Here is a 27,966-nt window from a genome sequence, read left to right as displayed (position 1 = left end):
ACCTTCTCCGACCTGCCAGTGGGTCCCAGATGTCTAGGTCTTCATAGGCTCAAAGGACCTTGGAAATCTACTCTGGCTGCTTTTTAGCTGGAAAGACCAGAGATTCTGTCCTGTGCACAAGCTGCTGGTGGCTGCGTGAGAATCAGGATCCGTTCTAGGGTGGCTCTTGCCGTCACAGCCCCAGACCCAGCTTGACTCCCCCACGCGACCCCCAGGGTCCCTCAGACACAGCTCATCACCTTTAGGAGCAGATGCAAGCCAGGACTCAGAAGGGCCACTTTTGGAGTCATCCAAGGCCGCTCAAGCAGGCACGGCTGGGCCTCAGCGCCCCAACACCACGTCCTGGGCACCCGCTGTGCAACAAGCTCTTGAGTGACATTTTCTGCCCTGACCCTTCTTTCCCAACAAGGTGCACACAGTCACGAGCCCCACTTTATAGATGAGACAACTGAGGTGTCAAGGAGTTCAGAAAGCATCCTCAGCTAGGGAACAGTATGCCCCAGACAGAAAGTGACACGAGGCACACGGAGCCATCTGTCACCTGGGTGCTCCCAGCCAGGATCCTCTGCCCAGAGTTAGAAGAGACAGAATCCAATGCAGAATGTGACTGGCCCAGTGCCAAGGGCCTCCTCCCATCAAAGAAAGGGAAATGGACCCCAGAGTCTGTGGTGGGCAGAAGAATAACCCCCACCCCAAGAGGTCCATGTCCTGATCCCAGAACCCACAAATCGGTTGCTTTGCATGGCAAAGGGACTTGGCAGATACGATCTGGTTGAGAGTTTGGGGATGGAAATGGAGGGTTTTGAGATGATCCTGGATTACCCCGGTGGGCCCCATATATAATGACAAGGGTCCTTATAAGTGAAAGAGAGAACAGGAGGGTCAGAGAAGGAGATATGGAGGACAGCAGCAGAGTTAAGAGTGATAGGACTGCTGGCGCGGGCCAGGACCCAAGGAATGTGGGCGCCTCTAGACACTGGAAAGGACAGGAAACATTCTTCCTGGAGCCTCCGGGAGGAATGCAGTCCTGGGTGCACCTTGATATTAGCTCGGTGAAATCAGTCGACTTGGGTTGTTTGAAGCCGTGTGTGGTCATCTGTACAGCAGCAAGAGGGAAAAAACGGAGTGTCACTCCTGAAATCCTGCTGAATGCCCCGTGTGTCTCGGGCACTCTGCTAGAGCCAGAGGTACCATGGCAACCAGAGATGGAGCTCTGGGTCTAGAGGCTGTGACTGTGTTACACAGAAGGGTCACCAAGCCCTGATCAGGGGGCCGGAAGGAGAGGGAGGAGTCCTGTGGGCAAGCAGACGGAGGAAAAGGACTGGACGTGACAGGCAAGGGTGTTTAGGGAGAACATTTCTCGGGAAATGTCTCCAGAGGGAGGTCACAGGGATAAGCATGGCCAATGCAGCCAGGAGGGCAGGAAGGGCATTCCAGCAGAGGGAACAGAATGTGCAAAGCGCGATGAGAGAGGCTGACAAGGAGAGGGTGCAGGTGCACAGACAGCACAGAGGTGGGTGGCAGCTGGAGCTTACAAGCCCTCTGTGACTAGGGGAAGGTTCTGGTCCTCAGAGAACCGGGAGGCCGGGGGGAGCATTAGGCAGGGGGTGGAAACAATGGCTCTCCACTGGCAGTTACCAGTAGATGCTCTCCCTCACCCCTGCTCTGACCCCTCACACTCATCCTATGGCTCTCTGGAAAACTGCACGGCTGGACATCTTAAAAGCCCTGCATGTTGTGAACTGCTGCCGGGCCTGGGGAACATTCCTCAGAAGACAGAGCAAGAGAGAGAGCGACAGAGAAGCCAGAGCAAGAGAGAGAGCGACAGAGAAGCCAGCGCAAGAGAGAGAGCGACAGAGAAGACAGAGCAAGAGAGAGAGCGACAGAGAAGACAGAGCAAGAGAGAGAGCGACAGAGAAGCCAGCGCGTTCCCAGACTAACGTGATGTCATGGAGGAGAGCAGGCATGTTGCTGCTAAGGATGAGTCAGGCTGGGAAGGCAGCTCCGTGCACCTGGAGTCAGACCAGCATCCAAACCCCAGCCCTGCAGGGAAGCCGGGAAGGAGATCAAAGGAGCCATGGAGGAAGTCGGGCGTGGCCGCTGCGAGGCTCCTGGTCCAGGGAGCGCTCCTCCTGAGCCCCAGGCTGGGGAGGACACAGCCCTCGTCCCAGCACCCCACCTGGGGCTCCAGGGAGTGCCCTGCCTTTCTACCCAGTCACCAAACAGTCCCTGGCGTCCCCAGAGCGGGAAGATGAAGTCAGGGAGGTCCAAAGCTTTTTTTAAACACACACTAAGACTGCATATCCAGGAAGACTAAAATTAAGTCATTTGAGAGAAAGGTGGAAAAATACACAAAGAAGTGTAGAATCCTCCTCCTACCAGCCCACGTCTTCCCTGCCCGGTGACCTTCTGTCTGTCTGTCTGTCTGTCTGTCTCCCTCCTCCTTTCTCCTGCTCCCACACCTAGGCATTCACAGGAGGGTCAAGTACACGCCTGTCCTGAGTCCAGGGAGCCCATGTTGTCAAAGTCAGGAAGCAAGCAGCAGCCATTAGAGGCTGGGTTTCAGTTTCCCCGTGTGCAATGAAGGGTTTGGAGTTTAACAGGATCTTGAAAACTGCCTCCCATTAGAAGGATATCCAGGAGAGGAAAATGGGAGGGTCAAAAATCAAAAACGCTTTGTACAGTATTTACATGAAGCTGGGAAGCACCATGACTGTTGCCCCTTAGAGATTTCATAATGCACACTAGCTCTGACAAGTCTCTGAGCAGTCCTGCTGTGGAGAAAGGTCAGCTCTGGCAAGGGCATGCGATAAAGAGGCTCTTGAACTTGTGCGTACACAGGGATCACAGGGGCTGGAGGTGGAGAGAAACGAGGAACACGACTCCAAATGGAAGGTTCTCCCCCATCAGGGAGGCATCTACCAGCAGGAGAAAACAATCAGGAGATCCGAGTGGAACACAAGATCCTCTTTGTGATGAAGTTCCCAGGGTGGTCCTTGGTTCACACTCTGAGTAGTCAGGGATGCAGGCATTACATCACAAGCCTGTGGGTCCTTGGGAAGTTCTACAATCCCAGCGGCGTGATCCTGAGCAAGCCAACCTCTGTTCTTGAGGTTCTTTTGTTTGTCAAGCGGAGAAAACAGTGAGGATTGTGGATTAAATGGGGTGCTATCGTCAGCCACAGGCTCAGGGCTCTGGGTAGAAGCAGACTTCAATGTCAATGTGAACCTTCTCCCACTGGATTTAAGCTGCCCCAGCCCTTAAAGCAAGGAGTTCACAACTGCAGCGTTTTGACCCTCATTTAAGATCCAAAATCTTAGAACGGGTCTGGCTCCCTGACGCCGAGAGAGCCCATCGTTATCTGGGAGGGAGGTGCTGTTGTCCCGTCACAGTGGGGAGACTGAGGTCAGGGAAGCTTGCAAAAGCCTCCCCACAGGAGGGAGAGGCTCTCTCCTCCCCACTCCTCCTGTGCCACACTCCCAGTCCCCAGCAACCTGACAGATAACTGCCCTGCCTTAACCCTTTCTTAGCTCTTAGGATAAAAAGCCCAAACTCCCTAATGTCTTCCACAATAAAGGAGACTATATAACTGGATGTCCAAACCGGGAAACTTCTGGGAGAGAAAGGAGGTGCTGTTATAACTCCAGGTGGGCACACAAGGTGTATAGTCACCCTTCCTGTAAGGCCCGGGGTGGTCCATCCCCCCGACACCCCCTCTCACCCCCTTCTCCTCCTGACCAGCCCCCAGGGCTCCAGCTTCCTTACAGGCTGTCATCATCTGTCCCAGACTCCAGCCTCCCACAGGCCTCTGTACATGCTGCTCCCGCTACCTGCAACACTGTTCTCTCCCCCTCTACCTCCGTCACACCTGTTCATCCTGCGGCTCCCCAGGGAAGCGTCCACCAACGCCCTGAGGGGCGGATCCTCATGTGATACCCTCTAAGACACCCCCCCCCCCCTTCTAGCATTCAGGCTGGGGTTGAAATGTCCTTGCACGGCTCCCTGGGTCTTCCTCTCCCCCCCCCCCAGAGTCTAAGCTCCTCGTGGGCAGGAACCGGTCCCCCTTGGCTTGCCACTGTCAGCCCTGCATCTAGCGAACAGCGCAGCCTGTAGTGGGTCTCAAAGATACACTGAATAGATGGGCTGGTCTCCTCAGAGTATTCTTACCACCAGCCGAGGAGGTTTTCTGGTGTCACTTCCTGTAGTTTGTGTTAGCAAAAGAGGATGAATGGCTGTTTTTCCAAATTACTCAGGTGTTTCCAGAAATGGATTTGCCTCCAACTCCCTGGGGCCTCAGTCCAGTCCCTTGCCCGACCATATGCCCACGGGCCACAGACACTGGTCAGCACCCAGGTACCTCCATGACCCACCCTCCACAGTCCTACCCCTGGAATCGGGGGGTTGCCAAATTGTCCCCCCCCCAAGAGCCCCTCGGTGGAAGCTGCCGGTTGTTTGGGGTTCACTTTGGCTATTTTTGTGGCACCCCTTTATCAGGACCAGCTCCTCCATCGCGCGTGTTGGAGGAACAAGCAGACAAGCAGGAGCCACAGCTGGCGAGAAAGCCAGTCTCAGGTTTACTTTTGAACCCGACTCTTGCCTCCCCCCCCCCCTTGCTTACAGTCCCAGGGTTTGGGTCATAGAATTTCTGGAAACCAGAGGCCCTGTCATTCTCTTCAACCTCCCAAGAGACGAGAGGTGAGTCACGCTGGTGATGGCAGTGCTCAGAGACAGACCTGCGGTGACACATAAAGACCTCTGGGGTCCCCCCTGGAAAAGCCAAGCCTTGTGGGGAGTGTCGCAGAGCGTCTGAGACGGCCCTGGAAATCCCACGCTGCTGGGCAGCTGCGCGCAGCTGGCATGGTGGAGGTGGGCGGGCGGGACGCCAAGGACGGGAGACTCATCAGCGGAGACTCTCCCTGGTTGCCCCATTTCCTCCAGCCTCCAGCTCCAGACGAAAATAGAACGAGGTAAATTCAGCCACGTTCACGCACATTCAAGGAATAAACAAACCAACACAAACACAGTTATCGTACAGGGTCATCTTCTCTACCTCCTTTTTAAAGAACCACAGGCTGTTTTCAGATTCCAAACCAGAGGCAGAAACGGGAAGTGCGGCGGGCGGGCGGACGAGGGAGAGAGGAGATGAACTTAACAGCAGAGTTTGCAGACGGAAGAGGCATGTGTCGCGACAACCAGACGTCAAGATTTCCGAAAGCAAAGGACAGATCAGAACAGCTCGGCGCAAAGTGAGGGATTCTGACTGTGAATCCTTAAACCAAAGAGGGAGGGGGGAGGCTGAGGACACGGCGGACGCAGTAAGCTGTGCCAGGTGCCACACTTCCTCACACCCCTGACTCACGAAAGTCCATCCAGGTGGGTACTCATCTCCCATCATATTTCGGGGACTCCCCCAGATACTGAGTCAGGCACTTACATGCAAGTTGTTTTTCTGAGCGGTGAGCCCAAAAACCACCTGGAGGGAGGCAGGGATGAAAAAAAAGACAAAAGAGGACGCTGTGGGCATCGGGGCTGGCACCCACCAGTCCTCCTGTGCTGTGTGAACACAGCTCAGCGTGGCGCTTCCTGGGGCATGGAGACATGTGCTGGGGACGGAAAAGGCTTTCCAAGGAGGACCCCCATTCCTTCTCTTGAGAAGCAATGACAGGTTTCTCAGGGGGCTCCTCTTTCTAACTGAGTCCCACATGCAAAGCTGACTCACAAACCATCCGGCTTCCCTCCTACTCCCCTGAAACTGGGGCCCAACCCCGGAAACAAGGGATGAGCCCACCACATCTCCAACCCACAACATCAAGGGGGGAAAAAGCCTCCGATGAGCCCAAGTATCTTCCTTAAAAAGTCCCCAATGAGATTCCGAGGAACAGCAAAAATAAAAAAAAAGGTCCCATCCCTTCAAAGGAACTCATAATCCAGTTCTCACTCAAGAAGCCCGACCATCCCAGACCACGGCGCCCACGGAGCCTGTGAGCAGGTGCGGGGCTGCAGTGGAGCGTGCATCACAGCGCCTGTGAGCAGGTGCGGTGCTGCAGTGGAGCGTGTGTCACGGCGCCCGCGGAGCCTGTGAGCAGGTGCGGGGCTGCAGTGGAGCGTGCGTCACAGCGCCTGTGAGCAGGTGCGGGGCTGCAGTGGAGCGTGCGTCACGGCGCCTGTGAGCAGGTGCGGGGCTGCAGTGGAGCGTGCGTCACGCGCCTGTGAGCAGGTGCGGGGCTGCAGTGGAGCGTGTGTCACGGCGCCTGTGAGCAGGTGCGGGGCTGCAGTGGAGCGTGCGTCACGGCGCCTGTGAGCAGTTGCGGGGCTGCAGTGGAGCGTGCGTCACGCGCCTGTGAGCAGGTGCGGGGCTGCAGTGGAGCGTGCCTCACGGCGCCTGTGAGCAGGTGCGGGGCTGCAGTGGAGCGTGCGTCACGAGGGGGCGGGTGCTCCGCAGCATAAACGGGAAGGAAGGGAGGAGACAACAGAAGCGGACAGGGTCAGCAGCCTCTCCTCCGCACACCCAGCGGTGCGGCATCTCAGATGCTTCTGCCTGGCTCCCGGGTGCCAGTCTCCACCTCACCTGTGAGCGTCCGGGGATTGACCCCCGTCCCTCCATCTCAATACTTCTTAACCAGAGGCAATCTGTCCTCCAGGGCAGTGGTCCCCAACCTTTTTTGGGCCACGGACCCGTTTGATGTCAGAAAATATTTTCACGGACCGGCCTTTAGGGTGGGACGGATAAATGTATCACGTGACTGAGACAAGCGTCAAGAGTGAGTCTTAGACGGATGTAACAGAGGGAATCTGGTCATTTTTTAAAAATAAAACATCGTTCAGACTTAAATATAAATAAAACGGAAATAATGTAAGTTATTTATTCTTTCTCTGCGGACCAGTACCAAATGGCCCACGGACCGGTACCAGTCTGTGGCCCGGGGGTTGGGGACCACTGCTCCAGGAGACATTTGACAATGTCTGGAGACATCTTGAAGTTGTCAAAACTGGCTGTATCGTCTTGTGGGGAGAGGCTATGGATGCTGCTAAGCACCCTACAGTGCCCAGGGCAGCACCCAACCAGAATGATGTGCCCCAAATGTCAGTAGTGCCGAAATCGAGAACCTGTGCCTTAAATCCTGATGGATGTGAAGGTATAACAGCCGGCTGGCGTGAAGGGCGCAACTGTCTCCTGAAGCCCCTGCAGGAGGAGGGAGGCTAAGTCACCCACCAGGGGACTCTCTGTGGCATGGCCCCCTTGCCTGGCTGCCTGCTTTTCTGGGGCACTTTCCCATGCTCTGACCTTATCTGGAAACATTTTCTAATCATTCATTTTCACACACACAATCCTCGTCTCAGGGTCGTCTACAGGGAAACCCGACCTGAGACCAGTGGCCTGCAGGCTTCACTCGAAGGCCCACTTCATTCAACTAGCTAGCGGTTGCCTCACAGAGGGGAGCTGCCCGGAGGAGTCAGGCCATGTTCAGGTTTGGCAGGAAGGAGTGCTGCAATCCATTAGCAATGCCTGCCTCGGGTCCCAGATAGGAAGTGATAGCAAGCATGCTGGAATGCAAGCCAGGTGTCAGCTTTCCTCCCGCCGTTCTTGGATGGGCAGAATGGAAAGCCACGGGTATTGTGGAGGCAAAAAGAGAAAGAAAATGGCTCTGAGGAGAGCTGGCAGTAGAAAGACAAAAGAAGAGCCAGTGTTTGGAAGAACCTGGAGCATTTACCCAGAGGCCTACTTCTGCCCTGAACTTGAGATAACCAAGGACTGCCCTCACCCATGGTGGACTGCTATAAAACATTATCTCCTGGTGAGCCCTCATTCCTGCCCCTACTGAGTCTGAGCAGGCACTTTTCTTCCCAGCTACAGATGACCGCTCATGACCAAATTGAAAAATATTAATTCTCTTTGTCTCCTGCCAAAAAGGCTAAAGCAATTACAGGCCCTGATATGAAACACAGATGTTAATACATTTGGAAAAATAGGCTCCTATAGCCCAGCAGAGGTCCAAGCATAAAGTGCTTTTGGAATTAAAGCTCCGGATCAAGTTGTACAGCTGGACCCCAATACCAATGCTGTCCTCCCCAAACTCATTCCGGTGTAGGGAATCCAGGGCCACAACACACCGCACGTTTCCTCCATTTTCAGATGAGAACCAATCCATCCCTGGACACCCACTGGCACACCAGCTCTAAATAATATAATTATAATCATCACAAGGAAACTACCCTGAGATCGAAAAGTATTATAATTAGGGGCAATTTTCACTTTTTGGAGAAGGACTGCAAACAAGGCGTTCTCGGGTTTCAGTTCTGGAAGAGAGAACACGTGGGCAGTCTACTGGGATGGACTGGCTCGCTGCTGGAGACGCCGGGGGCGGTGAGAGGCAGGGGCGAGTGCTCCTGGGCCGGCACTTACTCAGCTGAAGCAGACAGGTATGCGTTGTGTACCCCCCCCCGTGCCAGCACCGTGCCAGGTGCCGGAAGCGCCTCAATGCAGGGTGGCCTGTCAAGGCAGGAGGCCCACGCCCAAGAAGACAAGACCCTTCTGTCATCCATTCATGCACATGGGTTCTACTCAGTGCTTACCATGTGCCAGTTTCCAGAGACAAAAGTTGTGCCAGCACCTGGGACAAGCTGGGCAGGTCTTTGTTTTCTCTGCCTCAGTTTTCTTGCGCGGAAACTAAGTTTCCCCACTGTTATCGATTCCTAGGATTGCTGTGAAAGAAAATGTGTGTCCACCAGCCAAGGAAGACAAGCAAGGGGACTGGGGGGAGGTGCAAGCTGCCTTTCCTTCCCCCCTACTGTGGTATTGTACCTCAGTTTCCTTGTCTGTAGAACGGGGTGGGTCCAGGTCCCTCCCTCGGGGGTTGTGATGTGCCTGTTGCATAGAAAGTGCCGATGACAATCACCTTTGTTATGACCCCTGTTCACAAAGACAGCCATCTCTTCTCCCAGTTCAGGGAGGTGTGGCCAAAAAAGAGGGGGCGAAGATGACAAGGGGAACGTGGGAGACAACAGCCAAATCAATTGAGATGTACAAGGAGCAGCCCTGTCCCACAAGGCAGGTCTGCAAGGGGACCACTTCATGGGGACACGTGCTCATCTGGACCCCCACAGGCGAGCATCGTATCCCCGGGGAGGGCTGGGAACAGAGCCGACACAGAGGACATGTCTCATAAATGCTCCTTGGCGTCATGACATGTATTATCCTCACCCAGAAGGACCTCTGTGCTCCCATCTGCTCCCCGTGGGGAATCCTGGCTGCCCCTCCCCATGCTGTCCACGTCCTGCACATTCCTAGGAAGGGAGGCAAAATAGGGTTTCCACCCCCACTAACGGGGTGAAGTGACTCGACCACGGTCCCTCAGATCCTTGAAGGAACGAAACAGAACAGGGAGCACTCTGGGGAGCTTTACAAGTTCTCAGGGCCTAGGTGACGCCAGGGCCATTACATCAGAATCCTAAGGGTGGGGCCCCAGCACCCAAAGTTTTACTTATTACCTGACTCTGACTTCGACCTAAAGTGTGTGGCCTCGAGAGGGTCATCTGACCGCTCGGTGCCCCAGGGACCTCAGCCACAAAACGGGAGAAAACAGACTGCTCACGGTTACTGTGACGGGTACGACAGGGTGGGTGCCGCTTGCTAAGCATCAGCCTGGCCCGTGGCAAGCACTCAACAGATGAGATCTGTCACCACTGACTCCCCCCCGTCCCATCCCTATTCTCCTTGTGAAGGCCAGTGTGGGATGGATTATAGAAGAAAATAAAAGGCACAAAGATTTAAAAAAAAAACACACACAAAGGCCCACCAGATGGCCTCAGCCCACAGGACAGGAAGTCAAGGGGCCATTTGGCTCTGGGGCACCACTGCACTGTGACCAGCACTAACGCATTTCCATCTCGCAGGGAGGTGTCACAGAATGCAGGCTTTCCCCAGAGTGACACATGAGAGGACCCCCAGGGGAACCAAGGGGCGTCGATGGCCCTTGTCTCTGCTCCCGACGCTCTGAGGTCTCTGGAGTGGGGCTTGGAGAAGGGCAGGCAGGGACCAGCCGCTCTCCAGCGCCCCCCCGCCGGCCTCCCCAGACAGTCCAGCGGGACCCAGGCATCAGCAGTGCTCTCCTCGCCCTTGAGATGTCTACTGGGTTGTCTCCTGAGTAAAGCAGCTCCAAACCAGAGCTCGCACCCTGGGACCGAGGCACAGTGGCAGGCGACGGAAGCCAGGCGACGTGGAACCAGGCACGTAGGCCAGGAGCAGCAGGAGGGCTCCAAAAGTTTCTGGAAGCTTTCGGAGCCAGAGCCTGAAAGAACGTGCACCCTCAGTCAGCCACGTCCCTGTGCCAATCAGACTGACAGTCGGGGCCTGGACCACACTTGGGGCTCAGTCTCGTGGAATAAAAACAGTCGTCTTTAAGAGACCAGGGAGAAGGGCACCCAAGGGCCTGTGTTTGGAGAAATCTCTCCCCTTTCATCTTGTGGGCATAAGACAGCTCACAGATGAGAGAAGAGGGATCTCAGCCACCTGTCCACAGCCCTGGCTACACAGGAAACCCCCTGGGTGCTTCAAAATATACCGAAGCCCAGCCCACCCCCAGCCGATGCTGTGCCAGGTTGTAAAAGCCCCCAAGATTCTCATGCGTGGCCATGGCCGAGGACCACAGCTCGGGGTGCACCGTCACCCTATCCAAGCCCCAGGGGAGGAAAGCTGTACACGCGGGAAACACCACGTCGCTGTCCTGACCAAGAACGTGAGCCCAGAATCTAACCCCCGTATTCCAATCCTAACTCCACCACTTTCTAGCTGCAGGATCTCAGGTGCGTTACTACCTGTCGCTGGGCAGTCTCTACACCTGTAAACGGGGATGACACGTCTTCGTAGAATCATTTCCAAGGTACGCAACCAGGGTGAAGTGTCTGGTGCAACAGTGGCGATGAGCCTGGAGCAGCCGGTGGGATGTGCTCTGTAGGGCAACCATGTCCCTCTGCCCAGACATGCTCCCCACAATTGAAGCTAGAAAGAGTCAGTCCTGCCACAAAACCCTTCACCCTACTTAGCACAATGAAGACAGGAAGGGTCTGATGACCCACCACCCTGAGCCACCCTAGGGTGCGGGAACTGCAATACACTCCCAGGAAGACACGCTCTGCACCTTCTCACCTCATTATAGGGACAGCTCTCAGGATGAGTCAGAAATGCAGAAGCTCGGCCCTCCACCCCACCCCCCACCCCCACGCCAGCCGATTCTGAATGGTTTTCACCTGTTCCCCGGAGCTGAGGGGCTGAACTGAGCTGAGCTGAGCTGCTAAGGGGCCAGGATGCCGCTGGGCCGGGGTCAGGGAGCTTTGTAGGAAACGTCCTTCTCAGAGGAAAAGGTAAGACCAGAGACAGGTAGGTGCATGAGTTCTTGGACAGTTGGGGGCACTGCTGACACCAGGAGCACCTCCTCCTTGTGGGGAGCCCTGGCGAGGGCTGCCCAGGGCTGTGGGTGAAGAGCCCCACCTGGGCAGTGCGGGGGCATAAGGTTTTCCTCCTCCCCCCTCATCACCTGGGGGCTGCTTTGGGCTGAAGGGGGCTGGCAGCCGCCCCTTGGCCTCCCTCTCCAGCCCATTGCAGGGATACTGCCTCTTCCTCAGAGTGACTCAGGCTGCCACTGATCCAATCTTGGCCCTGGAGACCACTCTGAGGTCACCCTCCTGGCAGCCAAAGTCCCTGAGATGGACCAAGGGACATTTTTCATCCAGCTGCCAACATCATCTAGACCTAGGCATTGACTGATGCTCTTTGAGTGGGTTCTGCTGCCCCGACAGGCCTGTGTCCCCCCCCCCCCCAAGGGGTATCTCACAGAGCATCCACATCCCCACAGATAGGGCAGCACTTCAAGGAGCAAGCTCAGGGCCTGCAGGGGGGGGGGGGATGGGAAATGCTGGGTCTAGCTTCCAGGAATAAAACCATTTGTCAACCAGAGCAACCCCCTCCCCCAAACACCCTCACCTTCAGCTGGAACCAGAGTTTGAGCCATGGGGGCAGATGTGAGTCCAGCTCCAAGAAGCTGGGCCCCAGCTGGTCAAGTTCTGGGCTTAGGGTCCAGTACAGGAGGGTAAGACTCAGATGCCTGGACCCTCACTACTCCCCAGCAAGGCCACTGACCCAAGACCTGCCCCTCAGCCCCCACTCGGCCCACAGCCCACCCAGGGTGGTTCCAACATGCCTGTCCAGCTGTCCGGGGCCACGCTATAAGCAGGGCCCGAGGGCCATGGACGGCCTCCAGCTCGGCTCATTATTGGAATTTAATCTGGATTCCGAGAGATCAAGAGGCCTCGGTGGAAAGTGGCTGTCACAAGGGGACAGATGCGGAGGCTGACCCAAGCCAGCTAATCCCCGGCACCCCCAGGGCTTTCCTGGAGCTCAGGCAGAGGCTCACCAGAGAGCCAGATGTCCCAGCTCCACACAGCTGGGCAGCGGCAGCAACGAGGACACCCGGCGGGGGGGCGGGGCAGGATCTGGGCTCCTCTCAGGGAATCACATCAGTCACAGGCCTTCCACTTAAAGAACATGCCTGGCCCTAGGTTGAGGAAATGCAAACAGGGGCTCCACCTCCACACAAGCTCGGGCTTTCCTCCAAATTTGGAAACTCCTAAATTAGAGAGTTCGCAGAGGCGGGGAAGCAGTGCCACAGTCAGACCTGGAACACTCCGTTTTCCTAAAAAGATCTCTGAATTCCCACGGATGGTGGTGATGGTGGTGGTGGTGGTGGTGACGATGGTGGTGACAGTGGTGATGGTGGTGGTGGTAGTGGTGATGGTGATGATGGTGATGATGGTGGTAGTGGTGATGGTGATGGTGATGGTGGTGATGGTGGTGATGGTGGTGACGGTAATGATGGTGGTGGTGATGGTGGTGATGGTGGTGACGGTAATGATGGTGGTGGTGATGGGTGGTGATGGTGATGATGGTGACAGTGGTGGTGGTGATGGTGATGATGGGTGGTGATGGTGGTGATGGTGACAGTGGTGGTGGTGATGGTGATGATGGGTGGTGATGGTGGTGATGGTAGTGATGATGACAGTGATAATGATGACACTATCAGTAGTAAAACTTTACTGAGCACTTACTATGTTGTAAGTATGTTAACCTCCTTCATCTTCACCACAACCCTGGGAGGTAGATGCAAGCATGATTTCCATTATGCAGAGAAGGAAACTGAGGCTCCAAGGGGTCACTACTTCCCAAGACCACACTGGTACATAGTGTTAGGATTCAAATCCACACTCTTAACAGCTGGTTTATCCCACCTGGACAATTTCATAATAGGATCATCTTGCTTCTGGATTCAAAAACAAAAATTCCCACCCAGAAAAAAATAGTAATTTTAAAAAATTTAACCTTTTAACTTCTGGAAAATGAAGGGCTTGTTTCCTTCCTTTAAGTGCAGAAAGGAGGTCTAGAAACCTAAAGGCAGCAGCCCCTTCCTCCCCTCCTACTGCCTCTCACCCACCCCTGCCCTGCTTTATACTCAGCACCTGTCACGACACCTCCTCTGCTTGGACACGAGCTCCTAAAGGACAGGGGCTTGGGTCTGCTGACTTCTGCATACAGCAGGTGCTCAACCCTTTGCTGACCAGGGACTTGGCCCCCTGGAAAGCCAAAAGCCCTCAGAGGCAGGAACCCAAAGCTAAGCTGGGCATCCTCAGAGACCACTGGTGACCAAGCTGCTCACTGGGGGCAACCTAGTACACCTGCCCTGGCCACCTGCCAGGAAGCTGCGACAGCTGTCCCGCCCATCCCTCTTCCAGCCACAGTGACCCAGGCCCCCTCCTGTCCCCTGGGGGCCTCTGGATCCACCCCATGGATCTAAAGCAGGGTCGAGGAGGCAGCCACCTCAAACCATGACAGGACCGGGTGCCCACAGTGTCAGCAGGTTGACACAGGCAGACAGACGAGCAGCTGCCAGCACCGGTGGGGAAGTCAAAGGCTCCTGTCCCATCTGAGCGAGGATTACAGGGTCACTCAGCCACCATCATCGCCTCCCGTCTGTCCCACCCACAACCCACACTCAACGAACGAACGGCCCGTCCTTGCCTTAGACCTTGAAGTGTCCCCAAGACACGTTCTGCCCCACAGGGCCAGATCCTTCTTGTCATTCACATGTCCCCAACTCGACCAAGCCATCAATGACCACCAGTTACCTGGTCAGGCCAGTTGGTCTACTTCCTTGCTCGCCTGTTCGCTGCCTCTCTCGCTTACTCCCTGTCACGGGTTGAACTGCATCCCCTCCAGAGACGGGCTCACGTCCCACCCCTGGAACCTGTGAATGTGACCTTATTTGGAAACAGGGTCTTAGCAGATGGAATTAAGTAAGATGAGGTCACTGGAGTGTGTGTGTGTGTGTGTGGGGGGGCTAATCCAAGATGACTGGCTTCCTTATAAGAAGAGGAGAGAAGCATGCACAGGGAACACCGGTTCAGACTTCCCCACCAGGCTGGCCCTGTGGATATCCGGGTTTCAGACTTCTGGACTCCAGAACTGGGAGAGAATCAATTTCTGTTGCTTTAAGCCACCAAGTTTGTGGTTTTTCATCAGGGCAGCTCTGGGAAACCAGTACATTACTCAGCCAATGTTTTAGACAAGGTCCCTGCCCTCGTGACCTGAGCTGGCTTGCGTCCACGGTCCAGTTCTGAGGCCAGCACCTGCGTGGAGTGGAGTGCTCAGTGGTGGCTGAATAAACGGATCACTGGGCTCCCATGTCTCTCTCCAGATGCAGTGTCCTCTGACCTCTCTCAGCCTGTCTCGGAGTCCTTAGCGCTCTTCCCAGTGCGGGGAGCAGAGTAGGTGTGCACAGGAGGCGTGGGACCGACGGTTGGGGCGCCCCGCACAGCCAGAGTAGTGCCCGAGGACGCTCGCAGTCCCGAAGCAAGACCCTGCTCACGGGATGAGGGGCCAGCACCAGCAGGGATCCCAGCAACCACCAGCCGGGAAGGGGAATTTGCAGGAAGAGCCACACAAGTGACACCAACCAACCCTCCCAGTTCTGTTCGGTGGGGCGGCTACATTCCTGAGGTTAAACCTCTCGATGGAGATTTCTGAGGCAGGTTTGGGGAGCCTGCCAGGAGGCCCTGGGTGTGAGCGGGGCCTGGGGTTTGCACAAGTGGGCCAATCGAGCGCCATTGACGAATAGCCTCTGGGTACCTGCCTCGCCCCCAATTAATCTGCTTTCATGAGAAAAGTCAAACATATGTTCTTGTTCAAGAGTCCCGGGAGATTTTTCAGAGTACAGAGCAAACATATGTCACCCCTAAGAAGGAACTCAACGCTTCTTCTTGTAACTGGGGCCGGGGCGCAGCCCACCAGGGGTAACTGGGTCACCTGAGCACCTTTAGTTAAGATCTGCAGGTGACTGCCAAGGCTGTCGGCCGCCTCCTCGGGCACCATGCCCGCACTCTGGTACCTTAGGGCACAGTGTTCAAATGGGGGCTCTAAAATGCAAATTGAAACCACATTGACATACCAATTGTCACCCATCAGACTGACAAAGATCAAAACAGTCTGATAGGAGACACATGGGTGAGCACACGGGGAAACAGCCCTCCCTGTTGTGGCTGTTGGGAATATACAGTAAATTGGTATAACCTCCATCAGTCACCAACGCAGGTGCCACCTTAAAGGGCTATTTAATCGGCAATGAGATAACGAATGCAAGACCCTGGAAACACCCAAGAAAAGTCTGGTGTCCTCAGGATTCAAGATGACCCCCAGAATGGAGGTGCTTGGCGAACGAGGTGGTAATGGTCCCCTACATGTCTGATGTGCTAACAGGTCACCATTCTGATTGAAGATGCCAGACTGCTCATCAGAAGGCGATGCCCACCCACCTTCCTTCCATTAATTACCAAGGAACAGAATGTGGGGGGGGGGGTGGTAAAAGTCTGGTACCTGAGACGTTCAAAAATCCAGCCAATGGGCCCTGGCCGGTTGGCTCAGTGGTAGAGTGTCGGCCTGGCATGCGGGGGACCCGGGTTCGATTCCCGGCCAGGGTACATAGGAGAGGCGCCCATTTGCTTCTCCACCCCCCCCCTCCTTCCTCTCTGTCTCTCTCTTCCCCTCCCGCAGCCGAGGCTCCACTGGAGCAAAGATGGCCCGAGCGCTGGGGATGGCTCCTTGGCTGCTGCCTCAGGCGCTAGAGTGGCTCTGGTCGCGGCAGAGCATCTCCCCCTGGTGGGCAGAGCTTCGCCCCTGGTGGGCGTGCCGGGTGGATCCCGGTCGGGCGCATGCGGGAGTCTGTCTGACTGTCTCTCCCCGTTTCCAGCTTCAGAAAAATAAAAAAATAAAAAAAAAAAATCCAGCCAATGGGCAGTACGACCTTGGTCTTGTCCACAGAACGTCCCTGTGAAGTGTTCCAGCTCATTCTCTTAGCCTTCTTACCTCTCAGAAGACCTTGAAACTGGAAGGTCTCAAGAAATTCAAATCTTTCAACACCAGCTTTTAGTTCCTGACCACCTGAATTTTGGAAGGCTGAGAATTGTCAGCTTGTTTGTTTTTGGTCTGGGGGGTTTCTATCCCCTAACATTTTCCCAATGGCCACTTTGGGTGGTTGCCAGAGACATCATGTGCTGGTTTCAGAGTGATGAATGGGAGAGAGGTAGATCTTCAAAAATGTTTCTTCCTCTTTCCCATCCGCCTCCTTCCATGCCCCTAAGCCAGTGGTTCTCAAACGTTTTGAAGTCGGGGTGCATTTAAAATCCTACAAATAACTGTAGGTGCACTATATACAAATTTCTGAAAAAATGTATTATGATAATTAAGTCAAATATTAAAAGTCCAAGCGTGCTTTTATGGTAATTAAATGAAATAAATACAACAAAATTAAATTTATTCTGACATTAAGAAACATTTTTATGTTACATTTTTTGAGTTATGCTTCTTAGGATTTGTAAAAAAACGACAAAAAAGTTATCTTTTTATATATAGAGATACATTCTTAGTAAGATTTAGTCAATTCGGCAGGTCCCGGCACAAATGTGTTTTTTCATTCTTGTGTTTATGAGAAACATGAGCCTGATATGTCCTAGCGATTTCTTCAATGTTTGGGCATATATTTGAAAGGCAAACTCTTATTTCCTCGTCAATACATTGAAGAATTCCTATCTTTTTACTCTTAATTGTGTTGAGTGCAGAAGACCCCCACCATACATATCATCTTAACTTTACACCAAACAAAGGATAGAAGAAACTTGCCTCCAGTCTTTCTGGGGAACATGGGGGGTAGTGTAAACAATCCAGCACCACAGCTTAACAGCCTTTTGCAACCTAATCAGGCAAGTGAGGTGGGGGGTTGGGCAGACTGTCAGCTTACAGCCAATTCCCCACACCTCTGTCCCCCAAAAATCTAAACTCCAAAAACCCTGTTGGTTTTTTGGTCCCCAACAAGCACATATTTCTCTGGAATACCATAGGGCGCACCTGGAAATCTTCTAGGGCACACCATTGCACCCTGGCACACTCTTTGAGAACCACTGCCCTAAGCACATGCCATTCCCAAACCCCCCATAAATACTGACAGGGACCACACAGTCCCAGGCTCACCTTGACATCCTCTCTTCCCAACAGAATTCACAGATGATGATGCTTTTAAGAAACAGGGACCTACACCATACAGCCTCCTTTCAAAAAGTATTCAGCACAGGACCTGGCGCACGGTGGATGGTCCAGCGTGGAAGCAGCCGTGACCGGCTCCATCCTCTGGCTGACCCCCTCCTTCCTCTGTAGCTGGAAGAAGTTCTGCATCCCTCCCGCCACCGGCACAGTACCCACCTGCCCAAGTGCTCCTGCAGCACCTGGTAAACGCTGATCCGAAACGTCTCATTGTCGAAGCGTTCCCGGATATAGTCTTTATAGATCCGGAATTCAGCGGCAGTCACGGCTTCCCCTTCTGGGATCTTGGAAAGATCAAACCGGAACTCCCGATGGTGATAGCGCGGGTGGAAAAACTCTTTGTCGTGTTCCACTAGAAAGGGGAAAAACACACACCGGCACCAAAAGCTCATTAGTAACTGGGTTTCACTCTTCCGGCTCAGAGTCCAAGCATCTGGCCTAAGCTGGATGGAGACATGCCCGTTGCCAGCAACCCCTGGTAATAACTGCCCAGTCCACGCTGACCTGCTGCAGACTAAAAGCAGCATGGGCTCAGACCCTGTGGTCGCCTTGGAAAACAAGGGCAATGACTCTGCATCCAACCTGCTGGGAAGAGGTTGGACATTGACCACAACTATCCTAGAGGCCCTAGACCAGGGATCCCCAAACTTTTTACACAGGGGGCCAGTTCACTGTACCTCAGACCATTGGAGGGCCAGACTATAAAAAAAAAAACTATGAACGAATCCCTATGCACACTGCACATATCTTATTTTAAAGTAAAAAAACAGAAACAAATACAATATTTAAAATAAAGAACAAGTAAATTTAAATCAACAAACTGACCAGTATTTCAATAGGAACTATGGGTCTGCTTTTGGCTAATGAGATGGTCAATGTGCTCCTCTCACTGACCACCAATGAAAGAGGTGCCCCTTCTGGAAGTGCGGCGGGGGCCGGGTAAATGGCCTCAGGGGGCCGCATGTGGCCCGCGGGCCGTAGTTTGGGGACCCCTGCCCTAGACAGACTCAAGTTTCAAGAGATCAGACCTGGGTTTGAAGCCAGGCTCAGCTAACTAGTTGAACGTCCTGGACCAGGTACCGAGTAACCTCAATTTCCTCATCTAAAAAATGAGGATAATAATACTCCTTCGTTTGTTGGTGTCAGAGGTAAGTGACCTAATTGACATAAGTACCTTCACCTGTGGTCGGGCTAGATCCCTGAGCTAGCATTAGTGAAGACAACCTCGCCCCTCTGTCCGGGCACCTCAGGCCAGCGGGGCTCAGCCCGGGCTGCACGTGAGAATCACCATGGGCGCTTTGAAAAATTACTGTCGCTGGTGGCTGGAAACGTTTCCTAACTGGCTCTCCGGGACCCTGCCTGTAGTGTTTGCCGATCCCCTCGGCAGCTCTCAACTTCCCCCAGTGGGCGAGGGGAGACAGGCCCACGGGGCTGCCGCAGCCCCTGTCCATGCCCTACTCTGAACCAGCTGCGTCGGTACCACGGGCGACGGGGTTCAGAAACCTGTGCTTTTTAAAGCACCCAGGTGTTTCCCACTGCAGCCAGGGTTTACGACCACAGCTGTAGACTAACAGCAGAAAAGGAGATGGCAGTCGGGGTGGGGTGGGGGAGGAGGACTTTGAAAACGACTTCAGGACAAAAGAAGGCAAAGGGCCCCAGCACCTCTCTCTCCCTGCCACAGGCAGTGGGACTAGGCGAAGATATGCCTGCTTCACAGATGGTACACACCAAGATGGGTACACGCCCCAAAACAGGTTTCTGGGAGTGGGCCCGGGGTTCACGAGGACCGGGCATCCTCTGGACTGAGACAGAGCGGGATGAAGCTGGGGGTCAGCAAGTGTGGGAAAGACACCGGAGGGCCGGGCTCAGGTGCAGACCCTTCCCCATCTCCTGGGAGATGCCGCCCCATCTGGACTTCCAGCCTGGGGGTGGGGACCAGCATGGCCAGAGGGAGGAGAAACATGGCTAGTGTGCTTCAGCTAATGAGCCTGAGAGCTCCCAGGCTGGGTCAGGGCAGCCACAGCTGGAGCAGGACGGGATGCCTTTGAGAGGAGGCGCAGCGCTGGAGCCCGAGGGCCCTTCCGACAGGTCTCCGTTTAAAAGATATTGGGTGAGGGCAGGGGGCACTGGGGAATGACCCACTCATCAGGCTGTTCCCTCCTGGGCAGAGGAGGCAGGTAACGTCATCGAGGCCAGGGGACTCTGGGTGGGCAGAGGAGGGGCGCTGACTCTGGGCTGCAGCCTCTGGAGCCCTGGGCTCCCTGGGGACGGCTTGCCAGAGGACAGGACTCGCCAGAAACCAGACTGTAGTGGCCCTCACACCCCTCCCCCTTCCTACCCACAAGGAGCACTTCTCTTCTGACCCGATCTAAGAAGAATGGCCGCGGGGTCTCTGGTTTATGAAGGCGGAGGGAGGGAGGTTGGTGGCGGCAGCTTCCAGGAAGAGCAGGTGACCAGGGGTCAGGTGAGCCTCTGGAAGGAGCCCCGGGTGGGGCACGTGGCAAGCAGCCTCAACTCTGTCGCTGTGGAAACGCCTGGGACAGTCCTCTGACACCTCTCGAGCTCGTTCAACCCTGCACATTGACAGGGGATGCACCTGAGACCCCACGGGTGCGGGGTGGCCTGCCCCGATCGGAGATGAGGTGCACCCCTGCCGGAGGCCTCCCCCTGCTCCCAGGGGCGGTGCTGACAGCTGGGAAGGGGACTTCCTTGGCGGGTTTGTCAGAGCTTTCTCACCGCACCCCAGCGTCCGTGCGGTACGTACGCAAACCAGATGTGTCAGCTCAGCGAACTGTCCCAAAGTGAACCCACCCGAGGGAAACTTCTCCCAGATCAAGGAACAGAACGTGACCACTGCCCGCTTCCTCTCCCTCAGTGTTCCCAACCGTGGGCTAACTGTGCTTGTTCTGAACATTCTAAAACCAGGTAACACGGGACCTCCTTTTGAGCCTGGCTTCCCTCCCTCACCAGACTCAGTGCGACTCACCCACATCACTGTGGGTGCTCCCTCATCCTCCCTGCTGCACGACATCCCGCAGCCTGACGGACCCTGTCCATTCATCCCTTCCGTAGGTCCCGGGTGGTCTGCAGCCTGGGGCTCGTGGAGCAGGGCTGCTGGGAGCACGCGGGCGCCTGCATTTCGGCACGTCTGGGTAGGCGGACCGAGAAGAGGACTTGTGTACGCTCAGCTTCGGGGATGCTGCCAAGCTGTTCCCCCAGAGTATTGTACCCAAGAGATTCCTATGAGTGTGCCAGGAGGAGAAGACAAGTCCTTCTAGGAAGGAGGTGGGCACAGTCTGGGGACGACATGTGGCCTCAAGTGCTTTTCTGCTGGGGGCTGGAGGGGGCAGTGAGGCAACACCTCCTGGAGAGTATCGTGCACGCCCAGTGAGCCGTCGAGGGTACCTCTGCGGTCCCCACCCCGGGGCCCCCGGTGAGGGAGCCTCCAGGGAACGTGTCCCACACTGCCCTCCCAGCCCCACGACCCCACCCAATCCAAGGTCACCAAAGACTATCCCTTCACTAAATGGAAAGGACATTCCATGGTCATCATCTTGCTGGACCTCCACGTAGCAGGATTCAACAACTTCTCCTTCACTATGTTCACCTTCCTGTGGCTCCTGTGAACTCTCAGGTTGCCCCCCACCACGCCATTCTGGCCACCCCTCAAAACACGGCCTTAGATATTCCCATTTCCGGGAGTTAACATGGAGCTGCAGAATATCAGGAGAGTTTTACACAGGTCAGTACCCGCCCCATGCTGACAGATTACTCAGATCATGTCTCCACTTCCAACCACCTTCCCCTCTCCCTCAGCAGAGCTAGAACATCGAAGGCCAGAGATTTACCCGATGTTCCAACATTCAGCAAAGGGGGCTGCTCACGTGATTATGTGGAGGAGCCCCAATACGATGCCCAGAACACAGTAAGACTCCCACAAACCTCAGTTTCCCTGCTGCCAGTGCCAGGATGAACCACATCTCAAACAGCTCCTGCTGGCAAATGTAGCAACTAACCGAGCAGAGAGTAGGGGTTTGGAACCCTGGTTGGTTTACATAAAAATGAATGAAGAACCCAAAAATACAAAAAAAGAAAGCATATTTATGAGTGCTTACTCTGCGGTGAGTTCCATACAGGGATTCTGTGCCAATCTGATGGCCCCAGTGAGCCAGGATTGATTCCCATTTTACAGATGAGGAGACTGAGGCTCGCAAAGTCAGGTAACTTGCCCAAGGTCAGAACTTAGGTGAGTGGCTGAACTCCAAAACCCACCCTCTTGACCTTTACATTCTCTGGAGCCTTGTAGCCCAAATTCCAATCTCAGCTGGGCCACTTACCAGCTGTGGGCCTTAGCCAACTTAACCTCTGTATGTGTCCCCTCCCTCCAGGATAATTATAATGGCCCTTTCTCATAGAGCTGTTGGGAAGACCACAGGAGCCATTACTGATAACAGTGTCTGGCCAATGGAAAGCAATTTGTGTTGGCCGTTGTTACGGGGCCTCTAAAACAATGAGCTAGGAGAAAGACCATCAGTGCAGAAGAAGCAGTGTGTGTGCATGGGGGTTGGGGTGGGGAGTATTTACATAGTTCAGCCAAGATAGTGTTATTTGGGAGGAAAAGAGTTCAATAGAACAAACACTACGGAAACATTTGACTAAGCATGACATTAACACAGGTACAATCACGAAAGCCACACACACACAGTAAAGAAAGAAAACATTGATCCATAATCACAAATAGAAAGTTTATTATATCAGGTGTATAGGTAACTTTTAACATGTAAGATTAAATGTATCTTAACTGTTAAGACACTTTAGATACCAGTCAAGATAGCAGAGTTATAAAGTTTCTTTTGAAAAACAGGTGAAAGAATAAAGTGTCCAGCTTAACTTCTTGCAACATGTGCAGGCTCTTTGGGATGGCTTTCTGAGTGAATTTCCTTCATTGATTATTTTAAGGCAGCAAGAGGCACGAACCACATTGCCATTCTGTTCCTGAATCCCACCCACATCATCACATGTTCTGAAGATAATTTTGTGACTTATCAAAGAAAGAATAGTCACTTTCCAAAAGAGCAGTGAATAATTCAAAGTCCAGACCAAACTCCAAGTCTTGTCTTCCCGAGGTTTCTATTTTATGTTGGAGCCACTTCGTAGCATGGAATCTACACAATTTCCTCCTGCGATCAGGTGGTTTCATCAGCACCGCTGGAAGCGTGTGTGTACTTTTAAGGAGAAAATACGTCTACACCGTCTTCTTTAAGACTTGAACTTCAAAATAAATCTAGCGTTGATATTACCCTTTGCCCATAGAGAAAGCTGCCTAAGAAAACCCAGAGCCTGGAAACCCAGCTTTTTCTCTGCTGCCCTTACATTCCAGCGCCCCACCAGCTATGAGCACGCACAGGCATTAACAAAGACTTTCATCTTTAGAAGATTAAAAGGGCCTAAATCCCCAAGACCAAACGATAAGTCCAAAGAAAGTGGATTCCAGAAAACACCATCCTGACAGCGACCAGCCCCCTGACTGTCCCCAAAACCAATCCTAGGGCCCTTCTTTTACAAAAGCCTGAAGTAATAACCTGAGAGCTGGTCCTGGAAAGGGAAATTCTGGGCGGCAGGGTGTCAATACAGGGGAGGGGCAGGTGGGAACAGGAAGCCACACAGTGAGGGCTGACTCTCACGACCCTCTAACATTCAGCAATGACCTCTGACCTGCACACAAGTCCAACCTGCTCCCTAGTTCTTTCAATCTGTGACTTATGTGGACATCCTTCAAACAAGTCCCCTTTAAGCCAGTCAGGTCGCTGCCTTTACAACCAAGGCAGCTCTGAGCAAAACAATTAGAACCCCAATTATATAAACGCCTGGAAATGGATGAGCAGGAAACATACCCAAGTAAGAGTGGTTATCTCCAGGTGACCATTTGCCATGAAAGCTGCGTTATTTAGACTTGGATAATTTCCAAGTACAAGACGGCCCCTTGACCCCTAGGAACAGGGACAATGACTATCTTCATCCTGACCCCCCCCCAGTGTCCAGCACAGCCTGACATTGGGTAGGGCTCTGTAAGTCTACTGGATTGAATAGATCACTCTATGTAATTCCCGTCTTGTCTTTCAGTGAGCTATCGTAACCATATTACATATACAAGAAAGCATACAGATCAGAAGTGGTCACGAAGCTCGATGAATTTTCTCAGCGTAAACATACCCGGAGCAGGACACGGCACATTTGGTTACTAGCAGCAAGGACATCCTACAGGCCTCCCCCCAAACACCAGCCCTCCTCCCCAAAGGTGACAGCCACCCTGAACCCCACACCACGGGCTCACTTTGCTGTTTGTCGCTTCCCCTTCTGCATCTGCAGCCCCACTCCGCTCCACCCACCCCTGTGAGGCTGCTTACAGTGGGTAGTGCATTCATTTCCACTGCTGTCGAGCACCCCACTGTATGACTAGGCCATACTTTTTGATGTGCATTTGGGTAGTTTTCCAGTTTGGGACTATTACAAATTGTGTTATGCTGAACCTTCGTGCACGTGCCTTTGGGTGAACACATTTATTTCTGCTGTATAAACACCGTGAAGCAGGATCGCTGAGTCAGAGGGGTGAGCGTGCAGCTTTAATATAATGCATTTCACCATTTCCATGTCAAGAATTTTGGGGGTAATAGGGTATGGAGCCAAGTGAGATATTGTCCCTAAAGAAATAGTTTATTTTAGTTTACTACATCCCAGTGTATTTGTTTAGGCATGAGGTAGGTGGGAATTCATCACAGGAAAGATGTTAAATGGAAGAATGTTCAGGAAGTTAAGGCAGAATTGAGGCTGACCAGCCCCAGAGAACAGGGAGGGGCACAGCAGGCAGAGGGAACAGCAGGAGTGAGGGTCTGAGAGATAGAGCATGTTAGTGAGTGGTAAGAAATATGTTGGAAATAACTAAAAAAAAAGGCCAAGTTAGTTCCTCATTGAGAAGTTTCTTGAATGCCATGCTAAGGAGTCAATGATTGACTTCATCAGCCATGATTGGTTTGGTCCATTGTTATGCTGGGTGATGCCTTGATCAAATCTGTCGTAGAGGATTGGCAATACTGTGGAAAGTGGATAACAGGGGTTGAAAACAGAAGAGAGGGAGCTCAGAGGAGGGTCTGGTCCAGGGGATGATGCATATCCAGCAGCCGTGCCCCCTTTCACCCTTCCTGAGCCCAGGCAGGCATCACTAAACAATCTTAACACTCTTTGCTTCAACCTGATGCTCAGGCAGCAACTGCCATTCCTGGCTGCCTGAGAAAATGGCTGTATTTTCCATCCCTGCTCTGGACTACAGAAGAGATGGCATGGATAGGAAACGAAGCTAAGGGAAGTCAACACTGACCAAATGCAAGTATTGGAAGGGCAAGGACTAGAGAAAGGCTGTCCGCTAGGACATAGGGATGCCTAGCAGGCAATGATGGCACAAGTGGATGTCAATATTGTGGAAACAGCTCTGCAGGTGAAGTCAAAGGGAAGAAAAAATAGGTAGTTGCCAACAGGTTAGACGTAAGGTGACCTGTGGGTGACCCACCCAAGCAACAAATCTGATTGAACAGTTGAAAAGAGAGAGAGACAGTGGCAAGAAAGTTTAAGTTTGGGGCTTGAACGAGGCTTATGGACCAAGTTTTGTGGGGGAAATGCACAAACAATGAGAAAGGCAAGCACAGCCGTGGACTGATATCAGGGCAGCATGAGAGGTAGAGAACACAGCCACCAGAGGAACTCGGCCCAGGGGAAGAGCAGGACTGAGAACAGGCAACATAAGATGAGCAGATGGTGGCCTGATTCAGATCTAAAGGGACCAGGAGGTCATTCACTGGATTGGGTCATCGGCAGCTCACAGATGCCGATGTAGGCGGCTCTCATGGAGACATCCAGGCAGAAAAGACACCGGCCACTTGCAGACAAGACATCTGCATCATGGAAGGGACACTGTTGGCCAGACATAGCTGTCTTCATTTCCTCCTCAAGGTGCCAGGGCAAGGAAGAGTCAACACGTGGGTAGTAACCAACTCAGTCGCCCAGCAGCTCTTTCCAAAACTTTGTGGTTTTCAGAAAAAGACCGGTTAACCTTCGGACCATGCAGTCTGCCCTCAAAGATGCCGCTAAGCTTTGAGATCGGGACCAAATAGTTAATGAGCAAAGGCATGCTTCCCTGGTAAAAAGCCTGCAAGTCCCATGTGAGAACTCTGCTCCTCACTCGGAGTCTGTTTTCCATGAGTATTTCCTGGACTGAGCAGCTCCAGTTGTGGCTGGGACAGACCCCTGAACCCCTTTAACGAGAATAAGGCTCTAGGAACCAAAAGAACCAACCAAAGTCCACAACCAGAAGCTAGAAATAAATTTTCAAGGACCTTTGACTGCTGAGAAATGCTCACACCCCCCCCACCCCGATTTAACTCTGAAACTTCCAACCCAGACGCCTCCCTTTCCCATGGGAACTCAAGTCATCTAAAAGATGACACACGCCAGAATTCGCTGGAGCTGACGTGACCAAGGCCGCTGACAGTGGGTGATGCGCAGCCCTGCTGCTTTGGGAGGTGCGATTCGATGACAGCTCTTCATTCATTCAGAGATCTACACGGCAAGAGGAAGGAGCCCGAAAGGCCGCCAGAGGCAGACCAGAAACTAGGAATTCTCGAAAATGGAGCAGACACACCAGTTACTCTACCAGGGGAGTGTTCTTTTTGCGACATGAGGATCGCAGGGCAGTTCTTATGGGAGAACGGAGGAGGTGGTCCTGAACCCGGAGAAAAGGAACATCACACAAAAAGTCTAAAATGATAGACGCTGCCAATCCATAGCTCGTGTCTCCTTGCACCCCGGTGTACCCATTCCACGAGTGTTTCTGGGGCACCCCATTGCGGGGGTGAGAGGGCCCTCGCTCGTCCTGCTCGAGGAGAGAAGCTGATGAAAAGGCCCAGTCAGATTGCAGCTGTCAGCAACCGAACTCCAAAACCAGGGGGCGGCCACCACTTTAAAGTTTTTTATTTTTAATTGTGGTACAATACACATAACATAAAATTAACCATCTTAACCATTCATAAGCATACAGTTGATTAGTGTTAAGTGACTAATATCCAGAACTCTTTTCATCTTGCAAAACTGAACGTCTGTGCCCACTGGACAAGTCCCTGTTCCCGTCACCCTCAGACCCTGGCAACCAGCGTGCTCCTTTCTTTCTGTCTTTATAAACTTAACTACCATATTTGTTCTTTTGTGGCTGACTTATTTCACTCAGCATAATGTCTTCAAGGTCCACCCACGTTGTAGTAGAATTTCTTTCCAGGGCTGAAAAATACTCCACTGTATGGGCTAAACCATATTTTATCCATCCATTCATCCCATCTACGGACACTTGGGCTGCTTCCGCCTTTTGGCTACTGTGAGTAATGCTGCTGTAAACAGGGGAATGTAAATATCTCTTTGATATCCTGCTAGTAATTCCTTCGGGTATATATCCTGAAGTGGAACTGCTGGGTTATATAGTAACTCTGTTCTTAATTTTTTGAGGAACTGTTACATTATTTTCCATGGAGGCTGCCACCCACAGCACACAAGGGTTTCAACAGTGCCACATCCTGGCCAGCACTTGTTATATTCTGATGTTTTGTTTGGATAATAGACATTCTAATGGGTAGGAGGTAGAGGGCCACCATTCTAAAAGCAGTCTCGCCTGACCAGGCATTGGTGCAGTGGATAGAGCGTCGGACTGGGATGCTAAGGACCCAGGTTCGAAAGCCTAAGGTTGCCAGCTTGAGCGCAGGGTTGCTGGCATGAGCCCGGGGTTGCCGGCTTGAGCGTAGGATCGTAGACATGACCCTATGGTCGCTGGCTTGAGCCCAAAGCTCACTGGCTTGAGCAAGGGGTCACTCGCTCTGCTGTAGCCCCCCAGTCAAGGCACGTATGAGAAAGCAATCAATGAACAACTAAGGTGCCACAGCAAAGAATTGATGCTTCTCATCTCTCTCTCTTCCTGTCTGTCTGTCCCTATCTGTCCCTCTCACTGTGCCGGGGTCCAGACCCGGGGGGATTCCAGGGGTCCCACAGGAAGAGACAGCATCAGCATGATCGGCTTCTGACACCTCTCTCTCTATCTCTGTCACAAAAAAGAAAAAGAAATAAAAATAATAAAAGCCTTCCCACTGGTCTGGATGCCGTATCCCGTGTCACACACAGCATCTCACTGAATCCTCGCATTGTGCCTGCTCAGAGGTAGCACACACAATGCGTCCACTCTACAGACGAGGGCACTGAGGTTCAGAGAGGTAAAGTCACTTGCTCATAGCCATATA

General features: G+C 53.2%; 2 protein-coding genes across 2 annotated transcripts in view; one reads left to right on the top strand and one right to left on the bottom strand.

Annotated features, from left to right (window-relative positions):
* The window catches only part of PCK1 (phosphoenolpyruvate carboxykinase 1), a 701,569-nt gene that overhangs the window by 439,472 nt on the left and 234,131 nt on the right, over nt 1–27,966 (top strand). The gene's annotated exons all lie outside the window — the stretch shown is intronic.
* BMP7 (bone morphogenetic protein 7) overlaps nt 1–27,966 on the bottom strand; it is an 81,875-nt gene that overhangs the window by 30,448 nt on the left and 23,461 nt on the right. Inside the window, exon 2 of the mRNA XM_066387426.1 lies at nt 17,798–17,990. Coding sequence (XP_066243523.1) covers nt 17,798–17,990 — 193 coding nt within the window. The remainder of the gene's footprint in view (nt 1–17,797; nt 17,991–27,966) is intronic.

Source organism: Saccopteryx leptura, chromosome 5, assembly GCF_036850995.1.
Source record: "Saccopteryx leptura isolate mSacLep1 chromosome 5, mSacLep1_pri_phased_curated, whole genome shotgun sequence".
Lineage (NCBI taxonomy): Eukaryota > Metazoa > Chordata > Mammalia > Chiroptera > Emballonuridae > Saccopteryx > Saccopteryx leptura.
The sequence above is the reverse complement of the archived record's forward strand: the minus strand, read 5'-3'. Positions and strand labels throughout refer to the sequence as shown.